The sequence below is a fragment of the Zeus faber genome (assembly GCF_960531495.2).
Source record: "Zeus faber genome assembly, chromosome: 8".
NCBI lineage: Eukaryota > Metazoa > Chordata > Actinopteri > Zeiformes > Zeidae > Zeus > Zeus faber.
In genome coordinates, this window is record NC_137195.1 from 27,191,034 (window position 1) to 27,218,204 (window position 27,171).

Consider the following 27,171-nt stretch of genomic DNA (forward strand, 5'->3'; position numbering starts at 1 on the left):
CACATCCAGGTGGGGTTGCCATATCAACGAAATTTAAAATTTTTATTTAAACCCAATGTTATAGTTCATTTTTTCAAGGGGAATGTAACTCGACAACTGATCGAACCATCGTGCTAAGGTCGGTGGAGTGGGATTTTTTTCTGGCTGCCAAAAAAGCAAGGGCAATGTATTTCTCCTGGGAGATGTTCCATCATTTATTAGTTTCTATGCATCAATGGCTCCTTTAGCCTTCTTGGAGGTTTGTCTAGGGCAGCAATTTACTCAATAGGTTTTAGTAAAAGTTTAAGAAGAAAACCGGTAAAATGACTAATGTTAAAATACTTCGATATGAATGTGTGGTCAGGGGTGGTGACCTACGTGGTGCTGAGCGGAGCCTCGCCGTTCCTGGACGAGAGCTCGGAGGAGACGTGCCTCAACATCTGCCGCCTGGACTTCAGCTTCCCGCCGGACTACTTTCAGGGTGTGAGCGCAGCCGCCCGCGACTTTGTGCGGCTGCTGCTCCAGAGCCGGCCCGAGCTGCGGCCCCCCGCCGCCTCCTGCCTGCAGGAGCCCTGGCTCCGGCCGCGGCCCCGCGACCCGGCTGCCGCCGCCGCCGCCCACCTGGACACCTCCAGGCTTGTCTCCTTCGTGGAAAGGCGGAAGCACCAGAACGACGTCCGCCCCGTAGCCGCCGTCAAGGCCTTCCTCCACGGCCGCCCGCTCAACCACGAGTGATGTCTTGCAAAGGATGCATTTGACCACGCGCACACACACGCACACACACACACACACACACACACACACAGATGGTTCTCCTTCTCCCTCACCCGGCCACAAAATGTCCTACTGCTGCTGTCTGACTGACTTCTGCTGATTATCCCTCTGGCATTTGGGTTTTTACCCAGAGATTTAGACACTTTCTTCTGCCTCCGAAGACACCCCCCCCCCCCCCCCCCCCCCGAACCCCCCCCCCTAAACTGTACTTCCTACCTCCCCTCCACCCTCGACTCCTTGGCATATTTCTTTTTATTATGCCCGCACAAATATAATGTAACAGAGGAACTGTTTGAATTGGGTTTCAAGCACTTTGACTTAGCAGGGAAGAGGAGCACCAGTTTCTCGAAGAGCCAGCGTGTGCAAGTCTCTATGTTTTGGACAGTGTTTAAAAAAAAACCGCATATTTCAAAGGAAAAAAAATAGCACGATATTGTATAGTTAAAATGAAAAACACACACACGAAAGAAAGAAAGAAATTCAGGTTTCGGTGGAACGCGAGAGTTCTATGTTTGTGGTTTTTTAACAAGAGATTCCTTTTTTTTTTTTTTGTTGTTTTTTTTTTTTTTTTTTGTTTGTTTTTTGTAAATGGAGAAACCGTGCACAGCGGGGAGCGAAACGAGAGAAACGGGTTTATTATGAAAGCGAAAGGTCCGAAATATAATGGAAAACAAGAAATCTTAACAAAACCGAACCAGATTGCGTGAACTACGATGCCAGGCTCCGCTTTCCATCTTGTCTTTGAGAAACCAAAACCCCTCGCTTTTCCCGGGAAACAAAAATGACAACACTGCAGTTCCATTTGGCAATAGTTAATAGTTAAGGCTTTTCGTCGCGCTCCTCCTGTACATCCGCTTTGAGCCGGAGTGGAGGGATGAGGAGGACACTGGGCTCAGATTTCCAAGTTACATCCGCCTTACTTTCTACAGAAAAACGTTCCTGCCTTTCATTTTTTCCATTTTTTTTGAAGAATTTGCGACTTACGGACGAATGTAAGGAATGCACTTGTTTTTTGCGTCGGTTCCCACGTGCAATGTGGAATGCAACTATTTATGAAGACTCGTTTTTGTTTTTGTAGCCATATTCTTTGGGGAAGAAAAAAATGAATCAAAAAACGACAAAAAAAGGCATGTACCTGGTACTGCGATACCGTAGACGTCTGTATTGTGTTAACTCTTCTGTATTAAGTTCAGTATTAATATCTCTTCGAACCTTCCAACTGTTTCGGTAAATTATTGTATAAGAAAAATGTGTACCTATATTATCTAATGCACCTACGCTTTCGGTTCGTCATCGTTAACGTTTGTTTGGTTGTTGTTGCTTTTTGTTTTTGTAACTATACCAAAGTTGATTCTGCTTTACGCCGTTTCCCGCTAAAATGTGTTGTTTTCGATTTATAGTGTTAAGTTATACGAGACCACTCTAAACCGAGAGGCGTGTTTTTGTTTACATCGGTCCCATTCGACTTTATTTATTCTGGTTATTGCTGAGAAAACAACAAATGAACCATTTCAGAGTCTTTTATGTTTTTTTTCCAGTATGTTTTCTTTTTTTTATCCTCAAGCTGTGCACAAAATGCTTATCGTTGTGTGAGTAGTCCTTCTGTGGATAGATACCGATGTGTTTGTTTGTTTATTTGTTTGTTTGTTTGTTTGTTTGTTTGTTTATGAGTCTTTGTTTGGCTGACTTGGTTGATGCGATTGCCAAGCAAGTGTTGGTTCTGGAATTTCCCACGTCGTCGAAGCTGCTCGGGAGCCTCGGAAGCAGAAAGCTCCCGACACTGGCCGGCGGAGTGGAACGAATCGAACACATCGAACCAGACGAGAGATCCAGACTTTCATTCGCCACAAGAGAGGGATAGAGATCTTCTTTTGCACTCATTCTCCATTTGAAACAAATCGTTGTTTCCGCGTTCGTTCGATGAAGCGAGCGATGACGCGATGACGGACTTATCCTGGTTCTAAATGTAAAAAAAACGAAACAAAAAACGAGCGAGCCACGCGTCGACAGTCGTCCCCTCCCGTGGCATCTGTCGATAGTTTTGAGTGCTTTCGTGTGTCTGTCTAATTTATTGGTGTTTGGTCTGGGTTTCCCAAAAGTATGAAACGCCAAGATGGTTCGGATTTCTGTAACTGAGCTCCATCCTGGTTCGCTATTGACTTCCCGAGATGCCTTTTGGGAAACCCTGGCGTGGTTGGAGCTGCGTGCCCAGGATGTAAACCTCATCACTCGTCATATTTTCTACATGATATAGTACAAGACTGCGGCAATGTCATTTTTGAATGTCTTCTTCTTGACTTATTTTTACTTTTGCATGTATATTTCATTGTACAGGGAAAAAGAAAAGTGTGTTTACACGTTATATAATGTGTTGTAAATATATTTTATTTTGTCCTCCGGTTATTTTGCCATTAAACATAACAAGGAACAAACAGGCGTCTCTTGGGGTTTGTGTGCACATGTTTCGGGGGAAAGTGTGTGAACCAGAACTTGTGTGAGAAAGAACGTGTGTGTGTGTGTGTGTGTTTGTGTGTCTGTCTGTCTGTGTGTGTGTGTGCGCCATTTCTGGAAGTTTAGGTTTGGGAGGAAGACGACAAACTCTCAAGCTACTTCTCTGCAAGGAACTCGTTATATGTGTGTCAGAAACTGTTTTGCATGAAACCACATAGTCGTTATCTTTGTAATCGCCGGCATTTCAGAGTGTTGCATTTAATATCTGCTCACTTCCTTTTAACCTTTCATGTTTTTTTCTTTTCTTCTGGTGACAATTGTGCCCTTTACTGCCATAACCCTCTTTTCTTTTTTGCTATTGTATTATGAGACATAAGCAAATGGCACTAAGTTACTTGAGTGACTGTATAGGCTACTTAACTCTTTCACTAACTTCACTTTTTGTCTTAACTTCAGATGTTTATCGGACAAACTTCGTCGCCCAGGAATAATCATCTGGAGATTGTGACCACATACTGTGTCATTACCCCATTACTCTTGTTATACCGTGTTACACCACTAGTTGACAACAAGGACAAAACGAGAGTTACATACTGGTTGTAACTACGGGCGTGTCGACGAATGCTGCCCACTGCTCCTGGCTTGTCCTTCCTCCGGGGGGCAGCCAGGAGCAGTGGGCAGCATTCGTCGACACGATGGGTTAAATGCAGAGGCCACATTTCACTGGCCACCATCCTTCTTCTTGAAGAACTGAGATATGTTAAGGAGCAAACACCTCGCCGAGACTATAAAGATAGCAGAAGAAGAGAAGTTAAGCAGTCAGGTTTCGCGAGGCCTCCTCCAAGTTTTGCTGTTGTGTCTGTTTTCCGAGAGGCAATAAAACGTGTACGCATCGGATTCTGTTTTGTTCCAGTGATTTTTTTTTTCCAAGTTTTTGAAGGTCAGAATAAGATAAGAGTGCCGGGCCAAGATTACATTACATTACATTTAGCAGACGCTTTTATCCAAAGCGACTTACAATTGTTCAATCACCGGCGGACGCAGCCATCAGGAGCAAGGAGGGGTTAAGTGTCTTGCTCAAGGACACTACAGCATGCTAGCAGGAGGAGCCTGGGATCAAACCAGCAAACTTTATATCACTAGACCACCAGCTCTACCGCCTGAGCTACCACCCCCAAGATCCAGGCTTCCTCCTTCACAGGACTCAGCCGTGAATCTTTATCGACTGCAATAATTCACAGGCATCGACCTGAATCTGTTTGACCACGATAATTCACAGGCTTCGGCCTAAGTATTTTAACGATGACCTTATGAGATACGAGGGCCGAGCCGAGACCCAGTTTTTTACCGGCCCCATGTCTGGAGCTTTGTTTAGCTACGACACCTTCGGTAGTAACCTGCCAACCCTTAGAACTGCTTTACCTCCATTTTGGTCTTGGGCTTCGGACTGTTCTCAACCGCCACCGTTTTATCTATCTGTGGCCGGACCAGTCCTCCACCAAAGTGGTACCCGAGATACCGCTCTGGTCCACAGGCGTTCTAACTGAATCCCCACTGAAAGACCGCAATAAAACTCTCCCAGCTGGGTACGACCCATCAGCGCTAAAGAGGCGGATGAAGACCCGGTGCAGCTGCGCCGCTACGGGGCCAAGCTGGCCCCGTCACTTGCAGACCTGGCTTAACCACGCCCCCTCGTCTGCTACAGCGCTCATTAGAGTTCTACGTAGGCCTTTTATTTATTTTTCTACTGTAATTTTACTATGTTTATCTCTTACTGCTCCAAATTGCCCGTGCCTACGACCCCCACCAAGACACTACAGATGGAAATAACTGGTGCAATACATGTAATGTGTATTTTCCCTGGCAAGTAAACAAGGTGTATGCAGCTAAATGTCGGGTTGTTAAATATTTTTATTACACTGAAATGACAACAAGAAATAATAAAAGTAGGGAATATAAATTTCAGTGCAAATAAAAACAATATCAACAAGAAAATACAATAAAATAAAAACTTTTATTTTGCAGTGCAAAAACAAGTATTATATCAAGAGCCTAATTGACAAGATATAATACAAATAGAAACTATTAACAATAGAGTGGTGCATGGATGATATATCACCGTCAGCAAACCCGGAAGTTTGCGTCCACCTGGTTCCCTCGACAAAAAGCCAATGGAATTTTGGGGTTTTGGATTATTCGCATGACTTCAACGTGACGTCACCACCACTAGGCTTCCAACTTGTAATTCGATTTTTACCTCGTCTACAAAAGCCTGGAAAGTTTGAGTTAGAATCATTTGCAAGAGCGTGAGTATGAACACAAGTAGAGGCTTTAAGGCGGACTAGTGAGGAGATGACTTTTTGTATTCGTGATGTATGCGTGATGATGTTTAATGTCCCCGACAGCCTCTGTGGTCTCATTTAGCCTCTTGTTAGCAACCGCCTCTTTTAAGACACGCAAAAGCTTCAACATTCACAAATGGGGTATTTACTGACGTATTTTATGTCATGGAACCAAACGTGAAAACCTCTCAAGCTTGTGTAAACCACCGACCTTATTTCAGGCATCGAACCAAAAACCCATTCAAAAAACCCATTGACTTCGAGATGACGGAACCGGAAGTCCAGAAATGCTCATTTCTGGGTTTTAGGACTCATTCATGCAGCACTCTATGTTGTACATTATAAAAATATCAAGAAGAAAAGGAAGAATATCAAGAAGAATGTCAACTTTTCACATATACGTGCTATGTTTTCAACCATCCTAAAAAAAATTTCACACACTAATTTGGTATACACATTTGAATGCTTGTTTCCCATTTTAAACGCAAGCTAAATTTTGACTAAGAAATGATGTTGTATTAAAATAATCCAGCCTTTGTTGCACACATGAATAACTTTCGGTACAGACCTCCTCATAAAAATGCAGAGGTTACCTATCTAACCGGGAGACCAGGGCTGGTTGGCACACAACTATTTTGTGGTTAGGGATTCTGGTTTGGATCAAATTAAAATTAAAATGATTTAAATTGTTTCGACTGGTTACTTCATGTTTTGTAAGTATAGCATTTTAACATTGTGTCAACCAACCCTGTGATGGGGCTGCTTGGCACGAATACCCAACATGATTTTAATCACGAATCACCTGATTTTAGAAAACATTTTTGTGCATTAAAACATATTTATACATATTTTAACATATGAGACCTTAACCTTTCATTTGCTGCTGGTTAGAATATTCAAACTTATAAAAATTCGGCAGAGAGAGAAAAGTGTGCCAATCAACCCTGGTCTCCCTAAGCATTACCTATTAGTTGTTTGTTATACTACGCCTTTCAGAATTATTATTGTCGTCTTTTCGGGTGTTTTTTTTCGTTCCCAGTATATGTTTGTTTTTTCTAATCTGGTTAGTAAGTCTGATGTTAGGCCACACATTTCCGAGAATATGCAGCATTTCCTTTCTCTCATGCATCAGCAGCATGCCAGCTGCAAATTCACTGTTCGCCACGCAACACGTCACTAAATAAATGTACCAATGAAGTTTTTTTCCTTTTCTACATGAATTGTTTGCAAGTTTGCTGACCTGTTGATCGATTTTCATGCGCCTTTAATAGATTGCAGGGCAAAAAAGAGAGTTCTTTTGGGCCATGTTTTTACTTTTCGCATATACTGTAGTTCCTCGGCGGTCATACAGGCACAGAAACAAATCAACATTAAAAACAAACGACATTAAAATAAAAATTAATTGTAAAATAAAATAAAATAAAACATTAAAATCTTTACACGTCCTTCTATTTACCCTCTGTCTTTTGATGTTCCTGATCAGCTCTGTACGGTGGATGCTGGAGATTTGGTTTGATGACTTTCTCAGTTGTGGTGTAATATTTTATGTCAGACAGACAGATAGATAGATAGATAGATAGATAGATAGATAGATAGATAGATAGATAGATAGATAGATAGATAGATAGATAGATAGATAGATAGATAGATAGATAGATAGATAGATAGATAGATAGATAGATAGATAGATAGATAGACAGATAGATAGACAGATAGACAGACAGATAGACAGATAGATAGATAGATAGATAGATAGATAGATAGATAGATAGATAGATAGATAGATAGATAGATAGATAGATAGATAGACAGATAGATAGATAGATAGATAGATAGATAGATAGATAGATAGATAGATAGATAGATAGATAGATAGATAGATAGATAGATAGATAGATAGATAGATAGACAGATAGATAGATAGATAGATAGATAGATAGATAGATAGATAGATAGATAGATAGATAGATAGATCAATAGACAGACAGACAGACAGACAGACAGACAGATAGACAGACAGACAGACAGACAGACAGATATATAGATTCTTCATTCATCTGTGGAAATTGCAATGTCCTATCACCTCACATCAACACAATAATAAGTCAATACAATAAAAATATAAAAAGTTTTCAATATTTGGAAAATATACAATAAGTTAACTTTGCCCAATAAAAAATAAAAAGCTGCCAATATATATACACTAAACCTCAAGATAAACAACATAATGTATGTAACCAAAGATAACAGAAAAAAAAGATAAAGACCAGAAAAATAAAAAGGTTACGTCCAAATGTCCAATGTGTGCCACTGCTGCTTGATAGTAGCTTTGGACAGCGTCACTCAAACTTAAACACTACTGTTTTTTGCACTCACTGTCACATTTAGACGACAAAACATTCTCCTGTCTCACACCACAACAAAGTAGAAAAAAGACGATATATTTTCATGACAAGTTAAAAGCTACACTATGTGTATATATATTTATTTCTTTGAGTACATTTGAGTGACTAATTAATAAAGAGACCTTTCGTTCAATACATCAATGAATCCATTATGAAATCCTTCAATAAATGAATCAATAAATTGTTAAATAGAATGTAAAATAACGTATTCAGTAAATCATGTATTTATTACAGTATACATTTTTTGATTTATTGATGGATGTATTTTATCTTTTTATTGATGACTATATTGAACTAATTTTTTATGTGTTTATTTCTGTATTTATTGAAGGATATATTGTAGTATTTCCTGGGGGATTTGAAATAGTAAGTCTTAAAAATGATGTATTAATAAGTTACTCTGGGTCCTCCATACACTTGCTAATACAACACATAATTTATGTATTTAATTATTTAACTAGTGATTGACTATTATTGATTTTATTGATGATTTTCATTGAATGTATTTATTTGAAAATGTACTTAATTTGATTCCTAAATTAATTTGTATATTCTCTGCTATTTTGTTTATTTAAGTATTTATTCAGTTATGTCCATATTTTACTCACAAAGCCCAGCAACCTAACAGAATAAGTTTGCTTGCTTAAATTTGGACATTGTATTAAAGTAATGATACAGTCAAACTGACTACCACATTAGAATAGTGATACAGAAGAATCAACATGGAGTGTTCTAGGAAAAAAATGTATGTACTGTAGGCACGAACTGGTAGCCTACAATTATATGGCTTTTTACTCTCTTTATAGGCTATATGACTCCCCATTTACATAACTACTGTACAATATTTTGGGGTCTGTTTAGTTTTATTTGGGGTCTGGTTAAGGCACATAGACATACAGTACATTCAAATATACACAAGAATACTATACTAAATTCACATAGCACTGGCCCTCTCATCCAGGATGGTAGTTTGTGAGTAGACTGATCCCCTGAGTCTGTCCAGAGGGGAAACCGGACACAGTTTGCATGGAGACCTGTGGATCAGCCGCACCAAATGCACCCTGAATTTCTCCCCAACAAACACATACAGGATGGGATTGAGGCAGGTGTGACAGTAGGCAATGGCCGCAGTGGCCTGTAGAGCCGTTCTGATCGCCTTGCTCCTCTCACAGGCTGCATCGCCAACCATGCCTTGCGTAAGCTCCAAGGCTTTGAACAAGGCGGCAACGTTGTAAGGCACCCAGCAGCAGAAGAACACCAGCATGACGACAATGACCAAGCGGATGGCTGGTTTCTTGGAGAACTGGCTGGAAAGCAGCCTCCAAATGATTTGGCTGTAGCAGAAAGCCATGATGGCAATTGGGATCAATAAACCAAGAATGCTCATTTTATAAAGGGCGAAGATACTCCACCAGTGCCTTGCCGTGGTGCCATCCACAATGACATACACAGGGGCACAGTACATAATGATGTTACTGTCGAGCTTTGGAGACTCCTGCACTTGAAGAAAGCCAATTTCAGGGAAAGAAGCCAGAATTCCAGCTAACCACGTAACCACGGCAGCAGCTATTCCAAAGGATCGCGTCCGCGCCCTCATAGCCAAAATGGCGTGCACTATAGCCAGGTATCGGTCAATGCTCATCAGGGTGATGAAAAAAATCCCAGTGTAAAAGCCAACATGGTAGATGCCCAGGACCGCCTTGCACATGATTGATCCAAAAACCCACTGGTCCCTGGCTTGGTGGGCTAGAAAAGGAAGTGAACTGGCCAGGAGGAGGTCAGCCACAGCCAGGTTGAGGAGGCAGACGTCGGTCATGCTGCGGAGCCGCACCCCGGCGACCATCACCCAGATGACCAGAGTGTTTCCCAGGATGCCCAGCATGAAGACGAGGGCGTAAAGAACTGGCAGGAAATAGGCGCCGTGACGCTTGTAAATGCATTGCCCATAGTCTTCCTCGGGTTCAAAGTCGTCTTCAGTTGTGCCAGCAGAAAGGTCTCCACTAATAGATTCAGTGACGGCCAGACAGAGACACAGGAGTTAAAGCTGGATCATTAGGATGAAATTCCACTTCTTCGATTTTTTGTGCAAGTATTTTTAGCAAAACCTAAAAAATGGTAGCCAAATACCCAATATCTTTTCATTTCATTATTGATGACAGAACAGAAAGCACCTGCATTTTCTTATGTTAGTGTCCATATGGAACCCATTCTTGAGGAGTTTATCTCAATTAGTTAAAAAGATATATATATATATATATACTATACATTTGTAAATTGTACATTGGATTAATAATAAAAAACAGACTTCAGCAGTGTTATATAGTGTTTAGTAAATAGAATATTAATAGTCATGTGAATTCTTTGTTGTGTATAACAAAAAAGCATTTATTTCCATCCCTTACAGATATTGATTTTCAATTGAGTGCAAATGAAAAATTATTTGCAGTGTTACAGGAGCTCACAACAGAACAATGGGAAATAACAGTGAAGTAATAGAAAAGTAGACAGAAATTGGAAATATGCCATAAACCTCAATATGTACAAAAAAAATGAGGACAATTGCCAATAATAAAAAAATAATAATATATATATTATTTTGAGTTACCTGATAGTGGTCGTGTTCATCCTGATTATTGTTGTGTTGAAAGCCAACTCAAGCATTTATTCTATGTAGCTAATGTCCAGCCTGTTTTGCTGCTCGTAATGTCAAGGAGCGTCAAGTCAGAAAGTTAGTGAAGCTCTCGTGTTATAAAGCCTTTTAACACACCAACCCTTTATGTTCAAGACTAACTACACTCTTCGGTGGTCTGTGGCCAGATTGAGAATTGAGGGGCTGCATATGCACAATATTTCCTGACTTATACCCTGACCACATTTTGTGTCAGAAACTATGTCTGCTGACATGTGGTTACTGCACGGTCCACAGCTGCAGACTGCGACGCCCTGCAAGCTGCAAACACAAGCCTTCTCTGACCAGGGCTGCAGGTGCACCATGCAAACACATCGTTTGAGGACAGGAAGAAGCTCTGCTTGCAAGACATGTATAGAGAGATCTTTAACCTGTACCACTTTGGCAATCACTCAATTAACAGTGCACCCAGGTAGAACATGTCAAAAGGTTCGACACATTCTGTCCTTATTGGTTTTTTTTTTATTGCATCCATGTAGCAGAGTGGAAAGTTACTGAACTCAGTTAATGACTTCCTTGTTGAAGTTGTTTTTGTCTTCTAGGGACTATGATTCAGTGCATTGCAACTTGTGGTTTTTCTGTGACATTTCTGCTAACTGCTGCTAACTTCTGCTGTTTTAAAGTCATGATAGTGGTGGTGGCCTGTGCAAGGGGCCTGCAGTGCAGCAGTTCAGCCTGTGACATCTTTACTTCTTTACCAAGTTATGCGGCAGGCAGCGGTGGGAAAAATATTAGTTGAAAGCCGCACTTTAGTAAAAGTAGAGATATCTTGCCTGTCATCCTCCTGCCCAAGCGTGCTTCTCGTCCGTCCCAAAAATTGTAATCCGACCCACATTAGCTTAGAACACATACACTCACACACCAATCCTACTCCGAACAACACTCCATCGGACCAGGGTTGCAGGGCAGGAGGGGTGCGAGTGATTCGGGTTCGACTTGCCTGAAGTACTCGCACCCCCAACCCCACAATTTGAACTGCATTACCAACAGCACACATTGAGCACTGGGGTTATTTCCGGGGTGGGCGGTCGCTTGCAGGTCGGTGTGGGGGCGCGGTCGGGTAGTGGGCGGAGGGCCTGTATCGAGGTGCCCCGCGCTGGGCACACGCTGCTACGTGTATGGGCACTTGCCACTCACGCTGGGCAGGGCGTCTGGTCGGCTGTGGTGGGGCGGGCCTCCCCCTTGTGCGGGGTGTGGGTGGGCATGGGGGTCCTGCCGGCGGGCGGCTCGGGCAGGGTGTCGGTCTGTCACCGTGGGGCCGGGATCCGGGCCCACGCTCTGTGCCTTGCGCCCGTGGTCTGGGTTCTGTGCCAGCGGCTGCGTCTTGTGCCTGCCCCTGGGGGTTGGTTGTATGTGTGCGCCCCTGGGGTGCGGGGTCTCCTCGTGCTCCCTGGGACTGGGTCATGCTCCTCGGGGCTGGGCGTGCCGCTTTCCTGCGGCCGTAGGGTGTCAACGGGGCTGCGGAGTTCGGGGGGTTCAGGCCCCTTCCGCTGCTTGGAGGCGCCGCAACATATTACTGACCTTCTACACCAGTACCAATGGGGATAAGTCATGTACACTCACCGGTGGACATCTTACACACACACACACACACACACACACACCATCACACACCACCACACCTGCTTCAAGTGCACCCCAGCACCCTCCTGGTTGCATTCCTCTCCTTTCCTCCCTCATTTGCTGCCATAACTATGACAGGAAGAGGCCACTTGACCAGTTGTAGTTCCAGATTTCCTGGACCTAATTCACTGTTTTTCAATACATGTTCATGTTTTTGTATAAACTGCTCCTCTTGCAGTAGTGATCAGTTGTTTATAGACCCAAACATGATAAATAGTTCTCCAAAGAGGGGGATTGGTGGTGGTTCTGTATAACAAAATACTGTGCTGTTGTCATTCTACAGGGCATCCACAGGACAGAGTTATTGCAGCAGTTCTTGATGATTTAAGAATTAATAAAGAGTTGCATTGCAGGTTGAGAACTTGAACTCCACTTGCAGACTAACTCTGTCCTGAATGCAATGGCATACAAATACTCTGTGTTGTATGCCCAGCATGCAAAAAAAGTAGAGATATCTTACTAAAAAACTACTCTGGTAAAAGTGAAAGTCACTACTTGAGTCTTAAAGTAGCTGATAATAAAAGTACTTAATTAAAATTACTTAATCAAAGTAATTATAAATATTAAGGTGTATAAAATACACTTAAGTATCAAAAGTAAAATTAAATGCTGTGGAGGAAAATAAAGGCAGAAATGAATTTTGAATGCTTTTGTTTTGCTCTAAGTTTATTGTGGTTGCCAGCATCACCGCTGGAGGAGGCCGTTGCTGTGGGCGTGGCTCTACAACGCGCCGCTCTAGCTGTGGCTCTCGGGACACGCCTGTGCTGGTTCAGAAGCCATGCCGCAGAAACTAAACTCAACACAGGCAAGGTTGCCAGGTCTCCATGACAAACCCAGCCACCCCCCTACCCGGAGACAAAAAAAACAACAAGAAGGTTGTAGATCAACATGGTTAGTAACATGCCAAGTTACTAACCTCACGTTTTTTTTTTATTTCACTTTTCTTTTTTTTTAAAGTACATTTCAGAATCATTTTCTTATTCTAAAATTGTTCAGTTTGTGAATTAACTCTTACAACATTGCAACATACGGGTATCACATGTGTCTTAGTGTATTTTTCACATCACAGTAATCACATATTATTTTGAACTGCTTTTTTCAATTGCCGGTACCAATGTTATGTTGGCTACAATATGTTGCCAATAGGAATCCGCGCAACTTCCCGTTTCTAGTCTCATATGCTGGGGTGCATGTCACCAAAACAGCTAATTTGCGAAAGTGCAAGAGTGAAAATAAAACCCTGAAAAAATTTGATTCAACTATAACTGTCATTGCACAGAGTACACGTACTGTGGCAACAAAATTCCTGCCTCTGCATTTTGCCCATCCTTGTAACCCATGTATCTTGGAGCAGTGGGCTGCCATATAGCGGTGCCCGGGGAGCGGTTAAGCATCTTGCCCAAGGACACCTCAGCGAGCTACCAGGAGTAGCTGGGGATCAAACCAGCAATCTTCCTATTACTAGACGACCTGCCCTAACTCCTGAGCTCCTGCCCCCGAACTTCACTGTTTGCAACCATAAAAATAATTGTAAGGCTTAAAATTTTGCCCCGTTTAACTGTATTCAACCTCAGGGAGCAGCTGCAGCAGAGCGGAAAGCCTTTCCTTTAAAATCTATTTTCAGTATTCATCACTGTACATGCATCTTAACATCTACAAACCCATTACATAGCTGCAATTAAATCCTTCATTCTGGTCACACAAGCGTGTTGGTGGTGTCATTCTCTGATGCCCGGCTGGTATTCAGCCTGCCTAGGTATGGGACTCGAGACAACACAGGTATGAGGGACCTCCGGAACTTTTCAACCACAAATGCATAGATGACTGGATTCACACAGCAGTGAGTTAGTGCTATGATCTGAGTCACATCTAAGGCAGAGCCGATCGCACTGTCATCGTCGCAGGTGTTCAGGATGTCAAATAGCTGCAGTGTCTGGAGTAAAACTGTGATGTTATAAGGCACCCAGCAGACGACAAACACGCAGACTATGGCAAAGGTCATCTTCATGGCTCTGCCTTTTTTGGAGATCCTGGACCGCCGCAGGACAGCGAAGATTCTGGCATAACAGAAGGTCATGACTGGAAAGCCTACCAAGAGCCCCACGGTGATCTCTCCGACATTATGAAACAGCTTCCACTCTTCCACCTGGGCGTCTGGATACCTCACCTGGCACATCGGGACACCGCTCTCGCTATCGAGGTCTTCTTCCACCACCATCTCAGCGAACACCACCTGTGGCGTCACCAGGGCAATCGACACCACCCAGATAGCAATGCTCACTGCAACTCCGTAGCGAAGCGTACGGGCCTGCCTGGCTGCCACGGCGTGAACGATGGCCAGGTAGCGGTCTATGCTCATCAGGGTCACGAACAGAGTCCCGCTGTAGAACCCCAACTGGTTCGGCGAGATGAGAGAGGCAAAGAGAGGAAGGGTGACAAGATGGGAGGACATTTGATCAACCTTAATGCCTCCTCAGCCTCAAAGAGGCTCTAAAAACCAGATGCCTTAAGTGCAGATCCACAACCATTCCCTCTTCTTTCTGGTAAAAACATAAACCATGACATTAATTGTGTTGTGTAAATATGTAAAAATGGACCGCACCTGATAAATGCCAGTCATCAGTTTACACGGAGTGTCTCCCGCAAACAGCAGGCTGTTTTGGAAGTTGCTGGCCCAGAGTGGCAGTGATAGAACAATCAAGAGGTCAGAGAGCGACAAGTTCAAGAGGAAGACGTCCGTCATGGTCTTCAGCTTCACGTGGTGCAGGAGAACGCCAAGCACAGCCGAGTTACCTATCCATCCCAAAGATTTACATGTTCACATTCAGTTTTCATGACAGTGTGCCTGTTTTATTTGGGGTGGGAGGCACAAAAATATCTGCGCGGTTAACTCTGCGCTGGCTTAAAACCCGCCGCAAATATTTGACTCATGCCAGACGTACCTAGCAGACCGAGAGAAAACACCAGGTAGAATAGAACCGGCAAGACAACGGTGCCGTCTGCCAGAGGGGAGCTGGGTTCACATGAGCTGGGGAAGCTGTCGTCATAGGCTGCCTCTGCAGTGGCGTTCAGAGGCTCGTCTCCCGCAATCATAGTGCTGATTCAAGGTGGAAAAGCAAAGAGAATGGATAAGAATGTTTAAGTATGAAAATAAATATTATATACTGTGTATATATATATATATATATATATATATATATATATATATATATATATAAGTTTTATAAGGGGTGTGTATATATAAGGCTTTGTCTCTTCAGTTCAGTTTGACTGTGAAGCTGAGAAAGTCTTGCCTTGCATTTGCTGGCGAGCCTAAGTCCTGTTCTTTAACAATACAGCATTCACTTAAAATGTACAATCTGGACCTTTTTTGCTTCCTCCGGAGTGCATGTACATCAAAGGGGACAGAGTTAAATAAAAACAACTGACATTTAAGCCCACATCGAGACCACCACGGTTCGGTTCAAAACAATCCCTACGTTTTCTTATTAACATTGAAATAATCATCAAGACAATAACTGCATCCTCAAGATCCAAACATTGCTTTTGTAAAGATTTTTTCTCATTTTATTTCTTGACGGCACTTAGAAATTCCTTTCGTGCAAATTAAATTATTATATAATGAAAAATGAGCAACAGAATAATAATAACCTCTTAGAAGGATTTTGAGTTGTTAACTGTAACCAAATATAGATCTAATCAGTTTGGTTACAATCCAGTATCTGTGAATAGCCTCGACCACATCTCTCTCACATTCACTTCTCTATGACACAGTTCACACCGACAATCTGCAACAACACATTTGACGACCCCTGTTTCCTGTTCCTCTCCTGAGCATCCTTAGCCACGAGACACACACACAGGTCTGATTAATAGTCGCTATTGAGCAAACATCAAATGTATTTACCTGTTAATGTTCACCAGTTGTCTTGCGCCACGCATCGCCTGCATTGCTTTTTATCAAATGCATTCTTTTCTAGTAAGGGTGACAAAGGTGTGAATAATGTGGTTTCCTGTTCAGTGTGTAGAATTTACATACTTTACCATAAACCCTGAGAGAAATTACCTTGACTAATTTAACATTTTGCAAAGGAATCTGGGAGTTCAACAAACTTGAACACTCAATTGCTGAATTGAGTAATGTGTTCTGTTTGTCGAAGACAGAATAATTAGCATAATAGAAAGACAGCAATGACAAACAGAAAGGTAAAGAAAAAGGTTAAATAAAAAAAATAAAAACGTGATAAATACCTCTTACATACAAGGGCTTGGCATTATGTGGTAAATTAGTATATTTTGAAAAGAGAATGCAGAACAATGTGTGTTTAACTTTTTATATGATGAACACTATTTACTTATTTTTCGTCATTGATTTGGTTTAAGAGGACTGACGTAGTACACATACACTGTATATATTACTTTTTTACAATACAAAGGGATGTATGAACAATATGTAGACTGACGTTGTGGTTCCAGTCTATGATCAAAACATGGAATTTGTCTTCAGTTGTGAAAATTTGTTTATAATGCTAAAAAGTTATCTAAAGGCAACACTATCCAAATGTCCTAAATGTGCCTAAGAGTATTGGTTACAAAATGTGACTCATCTCTATATAAACAGACTCATTATAAGTTCCAACGTGGCCAAACCATACATGTACATGACTTAAAACAATGTGTGATGAGAGCAAGGATTTGCATTGTAGTCACATTTCTTGGCTGATGTTAGTAGTCAAAGCTTTGGTATCCTTGTATATTTACTATTTTAGTATGTAAAATCCTGATATGTGTTAACTTTTGTTTTTGACACTTAAAGATAGATGGCTTTTATTTCAGCTGGTGTGTGGATGCCTAATGGTGGTGGTTCAGTGAAAAACCCTCACTGCCGTAACAATTCCTGTGTGTGTGGGTTTAAGTGTAGATTTGTCATTTGTCAGATGTGCATGTGTGAGATTGCAAGGGTGATACCGCTTGCCTTATTAATTTAACAGTGGGACTCAAATAAGTGAGTTTGTACACGAGTAAAGCTTTATTCATATGGATCCTTTCAAAACAAGGTTGCAAAGTTCTTTGGCAAGCATTAAAATAAGGAAATACAGATATAATACCAATAAAACATAACAATAAAAAAAAAATGAAATGAGGATTAAATCACTGCAGTGATCAGTCTTACTTAAATGCCAGCAAAGCTCGGGTGGAGCACATTCCCACATCTCACATCTCCATTGATTTAAATATTTAACCAAGGGGGCTGCTCTGAGGTCCAGAAGATGGTCCTGGTGCTTCTGTGAGAACTCAGTTAATCTGGCAATGTTTCTCATGTGATTGAGGAAATGCGTACAATTCTAAATGATGGTGCATGTACTGACATTCAAAACTAGCAGGCAAAAATCATTTTGAGCTGGCTTAGTTAAATGATCAAAACCAATAAGTACAACCTTTGTTTTTTCAATGTCCATCTGTAAGAAGCTGAATATCCTCAAATGCTCTTGCAGAGCTAATATTCTGTTGTCATTGCGCTTAACTGACGGATACAGCTCTGTGTCAACTGTATGACAATGGTAGGAGATACTATCGGTGACCATGTGGTCAGGGGGAGCATATATAATGAGAAAATGTTTGGACCTAGGTTTGACCTCTAACTAAATGTGCTTTTCAAAAGAAACTGTAAATGTTCCATTTTTCAAATAAATGATGAATCAGTAAAGAGTCATTAAAATCCAGTAGTTTGACAAGGGATATTTTGAAACTCAGACAGTAGGTTGTGTGGTTCAAGGTGGACTGGAATTCCTTAACATATGAATCACTGCAAAATTGTCATGGGCTGCATGGTGACTAGTAATTGAAAAACCACTGAAAAAAAAAAAAGGTTAACAAAAAGCACAGCTCAATGAAATACCTGGATACTGTTAACCTACATGGCAATAGTGTCTTCAGAGGACCTGGACATAGCAGAGCTTTTCCTGGCTGAGCTCTCAAATCTTTTCCTGGAAATATAAGAGGAAAGGCAAGGCAGCCAGTTCCCCAGCAGCTTTAACAGACGACGCATGAACTTCTGTCCCACAAAGGCATAGATGATGGGATTCAGACAGCAGTGAATGAAAGCAATTGTCTCTGTTACTTGCATTGACAAGTTCATGCGTGTGTTCATGTGGCAATCTAACTTTAACATGTCCCACGACTTCAGGATAAATATGAAGAGCATAATGTTAAGTGGAGTCCAGAAGAGGAAGAAGACCGCGACTACGGTGACAATCAGCCTGATGACGTTGTGTTTCTTAGCGCTTTTCATTGCCACAAGGGTTGGTAGCATCCTGGTGTAGCAAATTACCATGACCAACAGAGGTATTAGAAGGCCAAAGATGTTGCTTGACAAGCGTCTGACCTCAACCCAGACACGGTTGTCAGGCAAGTAATCGCACTTCCAGACGGAGTCCTCGTTTACCAATCGTGTGAAGACCAGGGTCGGCAGGGACACACACAAACTCACCAGCCAAACCACAGAAGTGAGAGCAATGCCCACCCTGATTGTACGATGTCTCGCCAGCGTGTGAGCGTGCATAATGACCACGTAGCGATCTATGGTCATGACCACCATGGAGAAGACGCTGCTGTAGTATCCCGTGACCAACAGGCCGGAGACAAGACGGCACATGAAGGCTCCGAAGATCCATTCGACAACAATGGAATAGGAGATAAAGGGCAGGGCCAGGACGAAGAAGAGGTCAGATACAGCCAGGTTGAGAAGGCAGATGTCTGTCAGGTTGGTCTTGTTGTGGTGTTTCACCAGGACACAGACCACCAGGCCATTGCCTTGAAAGCAAAACAAATCCTTGAACTTTTCATTTGAATTGAAAGCATACTTGCACATCAATTTCTATGCACTGTTATATCTGTGTAGAAAATATATATTCTGTCGAGGTATATATTTCAGTGGAGGCCTAAACACATGCCGACACAAACAGAAACTGACCTATGAAACCAAGGATGAAGATCAGACTGTAGAGAGTGGGCAGGAACACCCTGCCAAAGGCTCTCTCACTGCTGTTGTTGCATGGCTGACTGAATTCATCGAAGTTATTATAATAATCTGAATAGTCGTATAAAGCAGGGGTTGGCTCAGCACCTGAAGAAAAAACAAAACAAGGTATAATAATAATGATGATAATATTATAACAATAATAATATTATGATAATTTGTGGCTATGTTGGAATTGAATGCGTGACTAGTTCTATACTGTTAATAAGGCCTCCTCTGCCATCTTCTGGTTCACGTGTAATTAACACATGCTAAATTAGACATACTACACGTACAGTATATACAGTACAAACACATACCACATTCAATTTTTTATTATTTTTTATAAATAAATAAATACAATCGAGTTCAAGTTCAAGTTCAAGAGATTATTTGTCACATACATATACATACGGTCATACATATATGCAGTGAAATGCCATGACACCCGGTGATTACGCACAATAAGGTCTATAAGCTCGAAAAACACTAAAAAATACCAAAATGTGCGTAATCGACACAAGGTGCTCGCGCAGGCAGCCGCAAGGGGAGTCATATTAACTTATAGTCACCTTCCACCCCTGTATTTTCTGTAAGAACATTTTTAACAGAATTGTTAAAAAAAAAAAAAAAAAAAAAAAAGAGAATAACCTGGAGATGAAGACCAGACCGAGCCCATGCAATCAGCTCAGTAAAACCATATTCAAACAATTGTATAATTCAATTGTTGAAAGCAGACTCACCTGAACTATTGGAATGCATAATGTTTCACTGTTTCCTGTCAAGTAATCAACACCTCTGAATCTAGAGTGCTGGAGCTCTATCCTACTGCTCAGGATCTACAGGGTGCTGAAGCTCTATCCTTCCCTGGATCTACAGAGCTGGAGCTCTGTCCTTCTGCTCCGGGCCTGGAGCGCTGGAGCTCTGTCCTTCTGCTCTGGGTCTACAGTAATGAGGCTGTATCACTCTCTCTGGATGCACAGTGCTGAGGCTTTATCATTCTCAAGATCTACAGTGCTGAAGCAGCTGCCTCTCGTACAACCCACCAAGGCCGCAGAGACAGCAGTGTCAAGGTTGCTTCCTTTGAGTGATTTTTCTTTTTTTACTGTTCGATTATTATTTGATACCATTGTTCTCAAGGGTTGTATTTATGCGGGGGTCATACTGCATCAGAAACGGAAAGGAGGAAGAGAAACAAAGAAGTCCGAAAAAAGAAAACCAGAAGTCAACAGGACAGACGAACGGTACACATTTAAAATTGGTTTGTTTGTGAAACACAAATCATGAACAGAATATAAACATGACATTTATTTTTCAATTTACTTACAATTTAAGAACATGCTCCTGCTTTTATGAGTGGGCAACTGGCAATAAAAACACAAAGGATCCATTTCATACATTTCCAATACCAACAAAATGCAGCAAACAAATTCTGGTTTTTGTTGAAAATAATCAAATATACATGATATTATTTTATTTTATTATATGATTCGGTACAATATATACATTTCGTTTCTTGTTCTGGTTGATATTAATATGATATATTCTAATATTAACATTATTGACGCCACTGCTCAGCCGTTGGGCGCCCTCGTGTGGTGCGCATGCTCCAGCTGGCTGGGGGAGGAGTTGACAGTGACTACGTTCTCGCAGTGCATGCTGGGAGAACGTGCACTTACTTTGGTGCGTCGACGAGCTGACGTCACGCCGCCGCCGCCGCCGCCGCCGTCTCGTCCCTGACGTTCGCACGATTGTCGTTCTTCATCTTTTCGTTCCTATTTCGTTTCATTTTCCGTGGGCACTGAAACACGTTTTGTGTTTTGTGTTTTGCTTTTGTTTTTTCCTCTGAAGGGAAACGTCTATTTGCAAATAAAAAAAAGTACGGAACATGATGCACGAACTTGGTACATGACGGGAACTAATTTCAGTATCTCAAGCTCTACCACAGTTGTTGACACAGATTTGCTCTTTCGTGCTTCTCACTGACGTCGCAATACCATTTGAAATGAATAAGCACCTTTGAGTTTTACATTCGTGTTTGAATACGTTCTGTGTTACGGCTCGGCCCACCGGTGAGCTCAGCGGGTTCCCGGTGCGGGTGATCGACGTCCGGGCTTGCTGGCTGCAGGGGGCGGGACAGCCGGGAGCCGCTCAGCCGCGGGGACGCCGGGGGAGTCGGCGGAGAGGGGAGGGGGGTGGGTGGGTAGAAGTAGTTCCGTGCAAGTAAGTGGTTATTTCGCTCCGAACCGGCTTGAAACCTTGAGTGCCACCCGACTCGTCAGCCGTTGAATTGTGTGTAGTTGTTTTGCAGCGTCGTCCCTGCACGCCGTGTGGGGAGGTGAGAATAAAAGAGCAGTAGAGATACATGGGGAAGACGCAAACTAATTGGGATAATCCAAGTGTCCTGTGACGCGATGGACTGCAGAGACCCGGACGCCGCTTCCAAACCGCCACATGGGTAAGTTGGATGGATTTAGACATTTTTATTCCAATGTATTTGATTTGTTATTCATTAATAATTTTATCCAATGTTCGATTTGGATTTGTTATGTTTTTGCTGCCATTACTTTTTTATTTATTTTTTTATTGTCCATATATTCTTCCCTGATTCCTGATAACATCCTTGGACGAAGGTGTGATTTAAGTACGTTGGATTTACATTCAACAATATGCTAGTCCGCACAGAGGGCGTGTGAAAGCCATTCAACACCAAAATCAAAGGGAGCCTTCCAGCATAGGCAGGGTGAACTGGCCTCTATGGGCTGACAAATAACACCGCTGTAACGGAACCCTTTCCCCGTACATCCCATACTCATGTGGCATTCGAATGTGTTGGTTGATTCTGAGCAGCCTGTGCGGGGAACCGGCACTCCGCTCCTTTCAGCACCTGCACATTTCTCTCAGTTCAAGAACAATCACAACAGGCGCCAGAAACGTCCCTTTATAGTGTAGGGGAGTGGTTCCCGATGTTTTGTGTTTTGTTTTGTTTCTTCAAATTTCTCATTGATATACAGTAAGAGCATTGCATTCTACATATCTGAAGGCCAGAGGGGCTATAAGGTGAATTGTGATACCTAATGCTGGAATTGACACGATTGAAGTTATTAGTCAGTTGAGTCAATTGCAAGCAGTTTAAGCAAAATGTTAGAAAATAGAGAAATAATTCCCGAGTGTAAATAAAGTATGTGCTCTTCATTGTTCTTTGAAGAACACTGGTCCAAAATAATAAACGAATAACTTCCAATCATGTTATAATGTGGTATTACCTCAGGATAAAGGACTTACACGTTCAAATTTCACATAGAGAAATGTGGTATGAATGATACTAAACTCTCTAATATTGTAAGAAACTTTATCTGTCGTATCTGTTCTATTAATTGCACTATTTATTTACACCAAAAAACTGTGTATTGCAATGTGTGCTGCCTAAAGGCATATCGCCCAATTATGACACGCAAGTGTTATTATTAGTTCATTGTGCGTTTATCTCAAGGCGGTATAGTTTTATACGTACTCTGGCTTCCAGCAAGGCTCTCACAGGCCTGTGCAGAGACCTTCGGAGGGGCAGGTGCTCAAAATAAAAAAAAGAGCACATGGAACAAGATTTTAAAAATGCCATTTCCAGCATAGCCTGTAGAAATTGAGTAACCCATATACATGTATATACAGTGGTGTAGGTTTCGTTAAGTGGGGGCCACATTAAGTGGGGGGTCTGGGGGTCCTCCCGGAAGGAATCTTTATTTCCTGCATTCCTGTCAATTTGTATGCACCAATTTGTGCCTCATGAATTTATGGTGGAGCTGTCTTCATTTATGTGAAGGAATACACAACAATTAGGCACCAGTGTTTTTATTGGGGGGGACAAATGCACTTGTTATAAATATTCAGGTTCCTATGTACATATGTATAAACTGTATGTGTGTGTGTGTATATATATATATATATATATATATATATATATATATATACATGAGCGAACTTATATTTATGGCAAATTCATACACCAATTCCACCAATGAAGACCAATTTGGCCTCAACTGGGTCGGGTTGAGGACCCCTCTTTTAGTCGATACAGTATAGTACTGTTTCCAACGATTGATGCCCATTCACGCAAAAAAAAGGACCTGGAGGTAAGCTGCAAGGACCTGGGATATTTTGCCCGAACTTTCCACCGAGCAGGATTTTAGCACGATCAAATTAAGCAAGTTCATTTTCCATCAGACTAGGGCGGGTTGACACATATATTATTATAATTGGGATATTGTGTTACGACACTGGATTTCCTCTCGAATTTTGGTTATCTTAATATTGTGACATACTTGAATGTTGTCTACATACAGTAAAGAAATGCAGAAATTGTTGGAAGGCCTCTCCCCGCTGAGCTTTTCCCTACATGGAAAGTAGACACACATGGAAGTAAAACGATGGCAAGGACAGGTCCTTCCCGAACCAGGTGCTGGTTGTATTTCACACAACCAAGGCCTTTGTGGCTTAATGGCTAATGTAGACCGGCCACGGTGTCCGTTGGCAATGGAGCCAAAGTAACCTTTTCATCCGGTCACTGTGTGACATTTCGCTCTGCATAAATCACCATGGCAACTGCCTTTGTGTGGGATTCATGGGCTTTCGTCATCTTGCTTGGGGAGCCCCTTTACCGCTTCGCCCAGCTGTAGTTAAATAAACCTTAAAAAGCACACACTGGCTTTCCACAGTGTGTTTGGGATGGAAAAGTGGCATGCAGGTGCAGCGCCCTTTCAGAGCGATGAAGTAGACTAAATAAAAATGCTGCCTGTTTGCTGTGCTGGCGCTGGCTATCTCAAAATTATTGATAAATATGACAACATCCATTTTGCCTGCCAGGTAATTGAGGTAATAAAATAATGATTCAGCTTCGTGCTAGTTCGAGAAAGCCCTCCCATGTTAGTTTTTCTAAATTCGAAAAATGTTAGTGGAAAAGGTTTACGGTCCCACATAGAATTTTTTTTTCCCTGTAAGCTCTGTTTTTTTCCTATGCACTGTTGGACGTAGAGTTGACCCTGTTTGGTTTTTCCGTCACATGTTATCATGGAGGGTTTTGTTGATTATCAGTTTCAGTCCACAGTCTGCTGTGTACAATGTCTGCTATAAACACAACGGTCTTAATTAGCACCCCGGCTTCTATTTGGTGCATGTCTGGGCCTGGTCTCCATGTGTGTGTGTGTGTGTGTGTGTGTATGTGTATGTGTGTGTGTGTGTGTGTGTGTGTGTGCTTGTGTGTGTGTGTGTGTGTGTGTCTGTGTCTATGTCTGTCTGTGTCTGGACAGAGAGAGAGAGAGACAGAGACAGAGAGACAAACGCAACGAGATGTTGTCCAATGAATCCTCTGTTTAATGTGGTATATTTTGAATTAACATTCTACAGGTTTTTTCATCCAAAAAATAAAAAATCCATAAACGGGTGTAATTAGAATACTTTGCAGCTCAAATGAGTTCCGGGTTGGGTGTTTTACCCTATGAAACGCATTGTCCATCATACCGTCGTTCAAAAGCGTAGGTGTAATGTAACGCACAATGTAATGTTTCAACGCACACGGACACGGAGGACTGTTTCACAAATCCACGGTTTATTATTAACTCAACATAGGTTACTGTAAGCAGTAGTCAGACCAAGGACAACAGCAATATCGGTATGCGTACACAAAAGAGTCTGATAAATAGCAAGAACATCAGAGACTCTAAAATAACCAATAACTTTAGGCCTAAATATAGATTTTTAGGACGTAACGTTAGCCTATGACAAGTGATGCCAATGGGTGCTACCCTTGGCAACACTCTGGGTACTGTTACCCAGCGTGCACTGCAAAAAATGTTTTGGATTTATTATTGATTAAATGTAATGTTCATTGTGTAAAAGTGTTCTTGTATTGCATTAAAACAAATACTGTGATGTTTTCCCCCTTGTAGTATATGTGACTTCTAACTCTCATTGTGAAGTGTATTGTGTGAATCAACTACGACCACAGACAACGTTGTCGACAACGACTTTGCCGCATTACATTACATTCTATGTTTGCACACCCTAAACCCTTCCCGATAGAATTGTCTATCGATTGGATGATTGTTTGGACCTTTTTTATTCCACGTTGCCAAAAGTCTGAAATTGTACTGCATTCCGCTTGAATTTTATTTTTGCTAGGGCCTCATCAACAGAAACCAATGGGACCTCTAGTGATATGAGCAGGGCTGAGGAACACATAGACTGGGAAACAATACTGAAAAGCATTGTCCAAACAAACGTGTTTTGAGGCAATCCATGCTTATCAGTGATTTTACCAAAGTGTGTGTGGTGGCAGTATCTAACTTAAGTGGTCTTGGCTTTTGACCATAATCTTGCAATCCATGCAGCAATCTTGCCCTAAAAATTTGTCCGATATGTCTCCAGCCTGCCAACGTGAAAGACTTTTCCTGTGGAAAATAAAATAAAAGGTGCGCAGGTGTCTGTTACCTCTGTGTCTTGTTACAGAAGTGGCATTTGACAACAAATTCGGATGAAGGCCAAGGTCTAAGAGTAATCCACATAAATACAGTCTGGTCTGCAAGGACGAATAACAGCCCGGTGGTCACAGCAAAGCAAAGTTTCTCAAAACACGCCCATAGATAATCGCCGGGTACTAAACGTCCCCGTCTATTTTAATATACGTTTGTGTCTCTCCCTGTACGAGTACCTCGTAGTGTATACAGTCGGAGATGAGCACTGTCCGCAGGCTGGTATTCTATTCTGTAGGAACTGATTTGAAATACTCAGTTAATCAGTCACTATATAGTATTGAATGTCTGTCTGCGTGTTCGTACAGTGTCATAAAACTATGTCTAGTTTGAGAACTAGCCTTGGCAATGTAGCAAAATGTTATCTATCAGTGGCATCCTCTGCTACGCCAGGAAGAAAGTTAGCATTATAGGATATTTTCTACATGCTCCCATCTGGATGTTTGACCCTAAGTTCGACATTTGATCCGATATTCAGTGCTATGAAATATGAAGGAGAATCAGGAGTCTGCATTTGCATTTCTTGGAAGTGGTGGGAGACATGTCGGTTGCCATATCCACTTCACAATCCCTACGTTTTTTAGTACTGACCCTCCGCTTTAAATAGAGTAACTTAGAGGCTGAGCATGAAATACATCCAAGAGCTCTCCCTGAAAACATAGACAACCCAACAAGTGTTCTCCCCTATTGGGACAAAGTATGCACAAAGTGTATAGCCTGGCCCTTCAACCTTTGTTATTTTTGATGACAAAAAAATGATTGTACGGCACAAGGCACATACTGTAAACACAGGATATGTTTATAGAACTAAGGGCTATTAAACTTTGCTCCTGTGTGGTTAAAGGCGCTGTTCAAGGGCTTTGAACATAATGTACAGACCAAGTCGAACAATCCTTACATTGCATCACCAACAGCTATTCTTGCCACTTTCTGTGGGCTTGATGACATTTGTAATAATCATTGCCGACCAGTCATCCACTGTACACTGTATCTGTCTGGCCACTTGTTTTGTAGCCCTTCTGAGCAGCCAGAACCTATTTCTGGAAACCCGCTGTCAGATGGTGGTTGCTGTGGTATGTGGGTTTGTGGCAGAGGAACACGGACACACGTGTATGTGTGGGTGCTTAGTGAACAGGGTCCTCTCCAAATAAAATTCAATATAGCAGTAGGACCTACATGTAGTCCCAAAAATCATGTTAATAGCATATCTTATATTGACTTAGGTTTAGAAAATCAATGACTCATGCATACCACTTTGTTGGGCTGTGCAATATTGACAAAATCAAATATCATGATATTTTTTGACCAATACCTCAATATTGATACTTTGACGATATTTTGGGGATGACTATTGGTGCTTTCATAA

General features: G+C 41.8%; 4 protein-coding genes across 4 annotated transcripts in view; 2 read left to right on the plus strand and 2 right to left on the minus strand.

The window, feature by feature from the left end:
- The window catches only part of triob (trio Rho guanine nucleotide exchange factor b), a gene marked incomplete at its 5' end in the record, with an annotated part of 157,661 nt that extends 156,852 nt beyond the window's left edge, over positions 1-809 (plus strand). The window contains 1 exon segment of the mRNA XM_080005935.1: positions 344-809. Within this exon segment, the coding sequence (XP_079862061.1) occupies positions 344-714 (371 nt within the window). The 3' untranslated portion in view covers positions 715-809.
- Positions 810-8,885: 8,076 nt separating this feature from the next.
- LOC307233533 (C-C chemokine receptor type 5-like) lies at positions 8,886-9,905 on the minus strand (the record flags this gene model as incomplete). Its single annotated transcript, XM_080004871.1, has 1 exon — positions 8,886-9,905. Exon 1 carries the CDS (start codon positions 9,831-9,833, stop codon positions 8,886-8,888), a length of 948 nt encoding a protein of 315 aa, XP_079860997.1. The 5' UTR covers positions 9,834-9,905.
- Positions 9,906-13,959: 4,054 nt separating this feature from the next.
- LOC307233534 (uncharacterized protein) lies at positions 13,960-20,939 on the minus strand (the record flags this gene model as incomplete). The annotated part of the gene is made up of 6 exons (XM_080004872.1): positions 13,960-14,658; positions 14,866-15,056; positions 15,206-15,360; positions 18,182-19,076; positions 19,237-19,353; positions 20,861-20,939. 6 exons carry the CDS (start codon positions 20,937-20,939, stop codon positions 13,960-13,962), a joined length of 2,136 nt encoding a protein of 711 aa, XP_079860998.1.
- A 556-nt stretch (positions 20,940-21,495) lies between these two features.
- cobl (cordon-bleu WH2 repeat protein) overlaps positions 21,496-27,171 on the plus strand; it is a gene marked incomplete at its 3' end in the record, with an annotated part of 79,770 nt that continues 74,094 nt past the window's right edge. The window contains exon 1 of the mRNA XM_080004873.1: positions 21,496-21,739. Coding sequence (XP_079860999.1) covers positions 21,696-21,739 — 44 coding nt within the window. The 5' untranslated portion in view covers positions 21,496-21,695. The remainder of the gene's footprint in view (positions 21,740-27,171) is intronic.